The sequence below is a fragment of the Aplidium turbinatum genome, chromosome 4, assembly GCF_918807975.1.
Source record: "Aplidium turbinatum chromosome 4, kaAplTurb1.1, whole genome shotgun sequence".
Taxonomy (NCBI): domain Eukaryota; kingdom Metazoa; phylum Chordata; class Ascidiacea; order Aplousobranchia; family Polyclinidae; genus Aplidium; species Aplidium turbinatum.
The window spans coordinates 42,029,726-42,039,298 of record NC_137475.1 but is presented as its reverse complement, the minus strand read 5'-3'; the positions used below and the strand labels follow the sequence as shown (position 1 = coordinate 42,039,298).

The 9,573-nt window shown below is 37.6% G+C and overlaps 1 protein-coding gene across 1 annotated transcript; it reads left to right on the top strand.

Annotated features, from left to right (window-relative positions):
- The first annotated feature begins 3,859 nt into the window (after positions 1-3,859).
- Positions 3,860-8,086, top strand: LOC145769288 (uncharacterized). Its single transcript, XM_082580877.1, has one exon. It carries the CDS (start codon positions 3,897-3,899, stop codon positions 7,236-7,238), a length of 3,342 nt encoding a protein of 1,113 aa, XP_082437003.1. The 5' UTR covers positions 3,860-3,896; the 3' UTR covers positions 7,239-8,086.
- Positions 8,087-9,573: the final 1,487 nt, after the last annotated feature.

Sequence of the window (9,573 nt, the reverse complement as noted above, 5' to 3'; positions counted from 1 at the left end):
TACCTTCTGGCCCATTTAATTAACAACGTTCTGAATGGCATAAAAATATCATACTGTGCTGTAAGTAGCAAGGGCGTATTTGTAATACTAATATTGACATCTAGTGGTAACGGAAGCACAACTGCATTTTTTCCTTATTCAAAATAATTTTGTGATTCCGAAAGCATCTTATTCATATCAAACTGACCAGTGATATCGGAATCAACCATTTTTATTGAGCCCAGACATATGCACTTTTGGCGCTGATATGAGTTCCAAAGAGTATTTTTGAACCCAGGCGTGGGATGACTTTGAGGGTTCGAAATGTTTCAAGGTGCTCGAGAAGTCAAACAAACGCCAGACATACTTCAGCTGTTGTGATTTTTTTTTTAGCAGTGTCTTGTTTTTTCTGGATCACAATGTTATTGATACCGGGCCTAAATTAGTCTTTCTAGCCCTAGACACATGTTCTCCACGCCCCACGGGTTCCACTGCGAGCGTCAGGTTATCATATGCTGCCATCGTGATACTCAGAGTAGGCTATAGCAAATGTGTCGTTTCATGGATTTTCGAAAGTTTAAATGTGATTTCAAGACTTTTTCCAACCCTTCCCAGGCTTTTCAGGTAAGTAAGAGCCATGGGCTCTATCCAAGGGGGTTGAGGGGGTGATCACCCCCCACTCATTAGAGAGGTTAAAATGACTAAGACGAGTTGAAAGTTGTTGTTGAAATGATTATGACGATTTTAGCCCACTGTTCAAAAATCACCCCCCCCCCAAACTTTTAAAGTGGATAGAGCCCCTGGTAAGAACCCCGATCAATATTTACTTGAATTGATTGATTTACAGTTCAGCATTGACATGAAAAAAGCGTTTGAGGAAAACGATCCAGAGACCTTTTAGCCTATACAAAATTTGTTTGAGAAAACTATCCGAGTCCTGCTGAACTGCCTTGAAAACTATTTCAATTTTTGGAAGCACTTTTTGCTGAAAAAATTAAAAAAAAAGCATGAAGCCCTATACGTCACTCGAAGAATCGCATTCTGTGATCGCAGTGTACTGTATGTTATCGCAATGGGCGCAAATAAAAGCATGGTTATTATAATTATAAGCATTGTAAAGGAAAGCAAAAAGGCCAGTTATCAGATCAACATTTAAATGTCAACTACAAATTATTATTGGTAGTTCTGTAAAAGTGAATATTCATAAAACTTTCAAAGTTTTACAACAACTGTATGTTGCATTAAATTTTGATTGAACAAGCTTGACTAATGGTATTATTCTTAGCTTTTTTTGACTAATTTAGTTTTTTATGAATACCGGTAGTATTACACATACTAGGCCTACAGTATGTGACACTGACTGCATTAAATCAAATTTTTGACTGCAAGAATGAATTTCCTTCACATGATAGTGATCCAGCAATACTTCTAAAAAATTCATGCTCCTATACCCAAACTTAACATTTTGTATTCTCTTCTTTTCTTCCAGTGAAAAAGTTTGCACTTGCCTGTTTTTGACATTTAGACATTTCAGCTGATGAGACAACGCTCATAGCGCTACTAGGATGAAATTGAGGTCATGGCAAAGAGCCTGAGACAAGTCAGCCGAGATGAGTCTCTCAATTATCAATCTCAAAGTACAACGAGCAAAAAACTTAAGTACGGAGTTGCATTCTACCGAAGCGAAACGTAGACATTAAGAAAATCGGAGAAGAATATGTTCAATTTAATAAAAAATAAAGAGCTCGAAATGTAGATAGGCTAATTACTTTAGTATTAGCATAATTTTGGTATTTACAGTACATTTTAGACCCTTCATTTTTTAATTAAATATAGCCTACTAACTTTCAAAATAGAGTTATGGAAACGAGTGCTAAGAGCCAGTTGCACTGAGAAACCCACAAATGAATGGATGAGATGATACGGGAATCCGAAAAAGTGAAGGCATGCTGACGAACATGACAAAAGAAGTTCCGGAAATATGGCCATTGGAAAGAAAAGAGAGATAGTTTGATTTTGGGTACTACAAAGCAAAAGAAAAGCTTTGTGGAATAGGAAGATGTGGAAGAGGAAAAACAACGTAGATCGACAATGTTTTCTATTGTAGAGGTGGACTCAATCGAGCAAAAAACTGCTTTAAAGAGGAACACCTACGACCCTGTTTAGAGCTATGCCTCGCTAAACTGATATTTAGAACTTACTTAGAGATTTAGAACGGCGGTGGGATGGAGCAACGGATAAGGCGTTGGCTTTCCAATTACGCAAACCTGTTTCGACTCCCGGCTTCAGCTGGTTGCTGAAAACACCGCTCACTAAGGCAACGATGAGCAAACTGCGGCTCACGAGCTGCATCCGGCTCGTCAACTTAAATTTTGTGGCTCTTGTATTGTATTGAATTGTAATATTACAAAAAAATTAAGATTATACTTTATAAATATGTTATCTCGCGCTGTCAACCAAGCAATGCGTACCTAGGGTATAGCACTAGCAGGCATGGCTCAAGCCATTGGGGCACCACATTGATGGGGTGCAAAAATCGGTTGCTAAAAATTAATGTTTGTGACTTACACTTTCTTCAAAACCTCTTATGTGCCCAATACAATACAAAAATCAAAAACGAGTCTCTCTTTTACTGTAACCATTGTAAAACAATGGAATTGTGAACATTGTGCCTCTCCTGGCTCATTTTACGTTTAGTTAGCAACAACTGGAAGAAGCAGCGATTAGTTGAAGCTTAGAAGTAGCATCAGAACTTACTTATTTATTTTTATAAGAATTTACAAATCTAATCTGTTGCATGACTTATTTTGGCCTGACCAGAGCGCTCAGTCTGTTCTAGGAAGAAATTAACATTAAAGTATTATTGAGCCTACAAGCATTATTACAATAAAATTTTGAGATCAAGAATTAGGCTATAGGTATGATTTCTTGTTACGTGCAGTGCTGGCGCTGCTTAGCACTTAGCAGTCTGAAGTTTTGAGGTTCATTTACAACTTCACAAGTTGTGCTTTATGAATATTCGGTGCCGCGCTTTTACCTAACTTTCTCAAGTTGTCAAACGGATAAAATGAACACAATTCGTAGTAGAACACACAAACGTTGGGATTAGGAATGATTCGCTATCAGTTTCTTCGATCTCTAGTTGGCATACAACCCAACGGTCACAAAACCCGCCGACAAATTAAATTAATTAATATTAGTTTTTGAAAAAATCTGCAGGTTCCAGAAAATAAATATCCAAAACTCAAAAAGACCAGTTCACGACTCATTTCTGTTTTTACTACGAGTTATTGTTGTGAATCTTTAATCTTTATTTTCTGCAATGAACTTTGTAAAATCAAAACATCGTGCAACCTTGACAAATGAACACTTGGAAGAATTAATTTACATTAACAACTTATCGTCCGAATTTTCAGAGATTAGCGAGTCAAGTACAAAATTGATATGGATAAACAATCATTGTGTTTTTATTGCTGTTTTGTTATTTTGTGTCAACTGGTTTTGCGGCCCGCTGGTGTTAATGGTTTATCCGCAAGCGGCTCTTTCTTTGAACAACTCTGCCCACCCCTGCACTAAGGTGTAATAAATTGGGTGGGAATAAATGTTGCAAGAAAGGCGGTTGAGAGAAAGGAACTGGCCACCTTACTATCCTTAGTGCAGAAGACTTAGTACAATGAGAACCTTATCTTCTCATACCCGACACTTGAATCAAGTATGGGACCCCCCTTTACTTTTTTACTTAAACTCATCAAACCTCCAGCAAAAAATTAAAATTTGACAAATAAATTTAAACTGACAATGATTTATTATGATGTCATATTCAGCTTAGGGTTTCAATCAGAATTCGGAGGAGTATTTCTTATTTGTTAGATGGTGCATACAAAACATTCCTTTAAAAACGCTACTAAATTCTGATTATGGATATTGCTCCATATATGCCTTTCACGGATTCAATTTATTGGGCGACACCTCTTCCAGATATTTCTGATGAATTAGAATTTTTAATTAAGGAGAAGGAATGTAGCTCTAAGAACAGTTCTATATGCAGTGAAGATCCTAAAACTCTAGATGACTGCAATCAGACAGAAGATAAGACTACCGTTTGTGAGCACATTGTAAGTTCAGGTTTACATGGGGACTCATCTCAGATCTTGTTCTTAAAGAGTGTAGGTTTTACTGACCATGAAGGATCAGAAAAAGAATTTTCCTCGTATTTGGCAGATATTGTTTTTAAAAGTGAATTTAGTGGAAAAGCTTTGTTTATGTGGCTATCATGTGGAAAAACATCGTCTCTGGCTGTCGCTAAATTTGTCGAAGGATTTTGTGAAAAACTGTTACAGTGCGATTTGCTTGTCTGCAAGCATGCGTGTGCAGCCAGAACTTTTCAAATTGATTCCGTGTATTCTTGGACATATTTCCAAAGTGTCCAGACCTTTCCAATACAATCTAAAAAATATTGGAGTAAAGTAAGAGCACCAGAAACACATGTTGATGCGAAAAATAAATTGGAAACACCTTTCGAAATGTCTGATGACTTTCAAACAATCTCTTGTCTTGATGTATCAAATAAACAGCCAGGCAATCAAGAATTTAAGTTTCAAACACAGTGGTCAAGTTGCGGCGATTATGAAAAGGATGATTTCGAAAACCCAGATTCAACTTCAACCTTGCAACCAGACCCTCAAAGGATTCAGGCAAGTAGTCTCGATGAAAATGAAACAAGAAAAGTGTTTTGTGATGTTGAAAACGCTATCCGCGATTTATTTAAAGACCTGCTGGACCAGTTGACCAATATTCAACCTTTTGCACTAGCACGCACTCACTTTTCAAATGTGCCATCTATAGTAATACAAGATACAGATGGTAGACTTTGGAGAGAAACAAGTCAAGGACTTATTGAAATAGGCAAGGACATCAATTATTTATCCACTAAATTCTCCGAAGAGCTGCTCATGGAAACAGCGACTGATTGCACTGAAGAACGCACAGAAATAACAAAAGTTATCAAAGCAATACTTGATGATTTATGCCAAAAAGCAGCAAACAACTTAGCTTCCCCAGAAAGTGATAAATTTGATTCTCTACCATTTGAAGACACAAAGCTTTTGTCAGATTTAAATTCATATATGTTAGAAGAATGTACTTCAATTTCTCCTGTTTTAAAAATGCCTGGAGGCTCTATTGGCCCTAGACCATTTAAACTAGCGACATTACAAGCCAAAACCGCAAGTGTAAAATCACCCGAAACAACATATGAAGACAAAGAAACAAATCTGCCTTTAACTGAAGATTTTCAAACAAACTTAAAAACTAATACGTCATCAAATATGCAAAGTTACAAACCACCAGCCATACCAGCAAGTTCAACCAATTTGAGTGAAGAAAGTGGAAAATTGTGTGGTTCCTTATTGGAATCACAATGCAAATTGGAATCCCATCAAACCATTGAAAACTGCGTCACATTGCCAAGTGGAACTTTATTTTCCACACAAGCCGAAAGTTCCATGTTTCCGATCCCATTCAAATTACTTACAGAACCGGCAAGCAGTGTTAATCCAGTAAAAACTGCCGCTTACCAAAATAAATCGCAAACAAGTGATTTTTCAATCTCTGAGGAAATGCGACAGTTTGCCTCTGTGTCATGTGACAGCAATAAACCAATAGAAATTAACTATCCAGACCCCCACAGCTTATTTCAAGCCAGTATCTGTAACCAAATTTGTGAAAAAGACAACTTTTTAGCACATTCTGTCACTAATCAACACTTGAACCAATTTTCTTCTTCTTGCGTAAGCAAGCAATTCAGAGAGAGAAATACTTTTATAAAAAGTATAACAAGACGTTTGTCCTCTAAAGATGCATTCACTCAAACACATACTTTGGTTTCATCACAATGCATTGGTGTTACTCCCGAAGATATCCAGAATTCTAAAAAGCAATTTTTAGAGCCTCCAAATCCCCCTTTTGTCCCACTTTTTCAACCCCCTCCACCCCCGCCTCCTCCGCCACCGCCCTTAGCTGTCGGAAGACCCAACCAGAAAATGACCTCCAAGAAAAGTTCCATGAGACAACTTTATTGGAAAAAAATTACAATAGTAACTGAAGATGAAAAGGAAAGGCCTGTAATTGTTTGGACAAAACTTGTTAAGAGTGATTTGAATTTGGAGGAGCTAAACAGACTTTTCACTAATACTAAGAAAAAAAAGAAAAAAAGTGACGACAACCTAGTTTCTTCTCCAAAAAAAGCAAGGTCGAAAAAGATTTTACAACACAAACGCTCACAAGCCATAGCAATTTTTCTGTCTAGCCTTCGCATCGAATTGGAAGCGATTAGGCAAGCTCTTCTTGATGTGGATACTGACACCATCAGTATTGAGGCAATAGAGGCAATTTACAAGTTAAGGCCTAAACCTGGAGAGCTGGAAGAAATAAAACGACATGTCAATGCACAGACAGATTTAGAAGTAAAAAAAAGACAAGCATTGGATAAACCAGAACAGTTTTTAATTGATCTTTGGGGTATTCCATATTTTTCTGACCGAATTTATTGTGTGACTTTTACTTCTAAATTCAATTACAATTTGGGACAACTAATACAAACTATAACTGTTATAAATCGCGCTTGCAAAGAACTTCGAGGTGAAGGAGTACTTACTCTGATTAGCATCATATTACAAGTGGGGAACCATTTGAATGAAGACAGCGAAAGTAGAGGAAATGCGAATGGATTTGGTCTAGACATTTTAGCAAAACTAAAGGATGTCAAATCGCAAGACAATAGTACCCATCTGTTGGCGTACATAACAAGAACTTATTTGAAGTCGTTGAAGCCTCAAGATCTATCTTCCGACACTCCCTCACCGTTGCCCTCCGCTGCAGATATGAGCAAGTCGTCGCTGGTGAATTATGACGAAATAACCACTGAACTTGAAAGTATGCATGTGGAATTGCAAACATGTAAACAGAAAGTGACTTTGGTACTAGAAGAGACCACAGAGCCGCCTTCAATCGAGTTTGGAAATTTTATGAAACGATTTTTTGCCAAAGCATTCGATACGGCGCTCAATGCAAAAAATAAATTGAAATCATCAAAAGAAATTTTTTGCTCCTTACTGGAATATTTTAGCGTTGAAACATCCGAAAAGGAATCAATGAGTCCAACAGATTTCTTTAATTTTTGGATTCCTTTATGTAGAGAGATGGAAACAATTTGGCCAGGGATGCTCAAAAAGGCAATTAAGGCAAAGAAAGATCTTTAAAGAGGTTGCTCAAAGCACAAAAGCCTAGTTTTTAGTCAATTGACCGGATGTGGAACTTGCCTTTTCGAAGACGAGGTCCAAGCAAATTGATTTGCTGCTGTTAAAAATTTGATGGACGCCCAGCAGACAAAATTGCAATCTTAGCCACATGGTTGGAAGATTTTAATTTTGATCCTTTCGCGCTTACAGTTTTTTCGCAGTTTGCTCGAAAAAAAACGGTTCTGCCAGATTTCCCTGCATGGTTCGATCTCTGATACAATTTCCAAGAAACTGGAAGTTCATCTCATTTCAAATTTTTGTCCCCCAACGACTTAATATTTGGGATCTGGCGAACCCATCTTTCAAAAGGGATTAATAATTTGATAAAGATTTTATTACAGGACAAAGATCCTGACACTTATTAATCAACGCCATTTTTCAGAGATGTAATGCCAGCGCCCTTCAACCTTTTTTGTCATCGCGGAACTCTTTTCGTGTTTGTCACAGAACCTACATTGACAGAAATTTAGAAATCACAAAGTGCTTATAAGAAAGTCAAATAATTTGTTATTTCACTTGAAAAAGTAATTAAAAACTTCAACAAATAAACAGTTATTACAAAAGTTACAAGGTTAAAAATTGAATTACTGAGGCAGGAAGTCAACTTGCCTAAAAAAAAACGAGGAACCTTGGCGGAACTTTTTAAACTCATGGAACAACACTGCATGTTACACGAAACCCCAGAGTTCCGCGGAACCACTGTTGAAGAGCACTGTAATAGTCGCGAAAAAGTTCAGTTCTAAAAGTCAGCTGATTTTGTTAGAGTGCACTATAATCATTTATTGTAGTATCAAGAAATACAACTCATATATCAACGTCTCAGTGTGCGAAAATACCACTTTCCGGGCGTTGGTGTCTTTGATTCCGCTTCTGGTAAATCTGGATTTGATTCCAAGTTTGGTGATACCAGGGCTTCAGCTAGCACAAAACTTCGGGAAAGGAGATTATTGCTCACATCAGCATTCTCTTTTCCAACGCACGGAGAATGGAGACACATGAATAATTGTATGTGGCTCGTGTTTTTACGTAGGTTGCTGGTTGGTTGGTTTTGAATCTTTATCCTCGGACTGACAAACCCTTGATAGGTTATTCCTGATAGTTTCGCATACTTGTAGAGGTTCTTGACACAGGGCCGGTTATCGAGATGGGCAGAGTGAAGTTTTTCGATTGTTGAAGTGTTGTTGCTAGAGAACTATTCCATTCACTAGGTGCCGCTGAATGGAGAGCAGTCCTGAAATGCGTTGCTCAAGCGCACACCCCGAGAGTCGAACTAGCGCCGCGTGATCCTGAGCCGGGCGCGTAACCACTGAGCGAACAGGGCAGATATAGCCTACAGTTTTTCAACGTTAGTCTTAACTTATTCCATCTGACCATATTGACCGAGGCATTTTGGATCACCCTTTTGGTCAACTGCAACTTTGAATACTTATTAAACCTCGCTTCCATTACACCGCTTCAATGACTTGTTAAGTTAAAACGATGCCAACAACGTGAAATATTGTTAGCTGGTGTAATGCTCTATTGTTTGAACGCTCGCCGAACATCACGCTTCCTCCGTGTTCATTTAAATTAAATTAATTCTTATCCATGGCTGGTGAAAAGATAACTTGGTTTTGAAGCCAATAAAAACCACGAGGCTCAAAACAAGACACCCTCATAGAAAACTGTACGACTTCATAAAATACGAGGTGTTTGCTTAGTTCTCTGACCCCAAGAAATTTTCCCGGCTCCTAAATCATCCCAGGTTCGAGTCTAAAAAAGATTCTGGACCCTTGTAAACGCCACTGCCCCGTCCAGCTAGCTAAGAAATATACCGCAGTTTGTACAAAGAATTGTAGAATAAGTTTTTACTATAATTTTCTTAAGCAGAAAACTAATTGCAATGACCATATCTTTCTTCAGCCTTAACGCATTTCTCTTTCACCAACCCTTTTACACCATTCGTAGAATTTGCACCACACGTCATTGCATTCTTGAAATGTTTAATAACGATGTTTTTACACAGTCGAATGAATGATGATATCAGGATCAACGCATGAAAAATATATGAAGCTTAAATCTTCGAAGATAGGTTGGTGTCGCAAAGATTAAGTTCAAAACAAATCAGCTTTTTAAAAAAAGTGAAACATTAACCCTCAAAATGATAAACAATGTCTAGAATTCCATTTTGATCATTCTTTTGTATTTGAAGATTGGATTGCTTCTTTAGCTTTTTGATGAAGCTGAATTATCATCTGTTTGGATCTAAAGTAGAAATTGAGGTCTTCCATATCTTCCACCACCACTTCCTCTGCGT

Coding starts and splice junctions, on each gene's coding strand:
- LOC145769288 (XM_082580877.1), top strand. CDS start 3,897: ATGGATATTGCTCCATATATGCCTTTCACGGATTCAATTTATTGGGCG.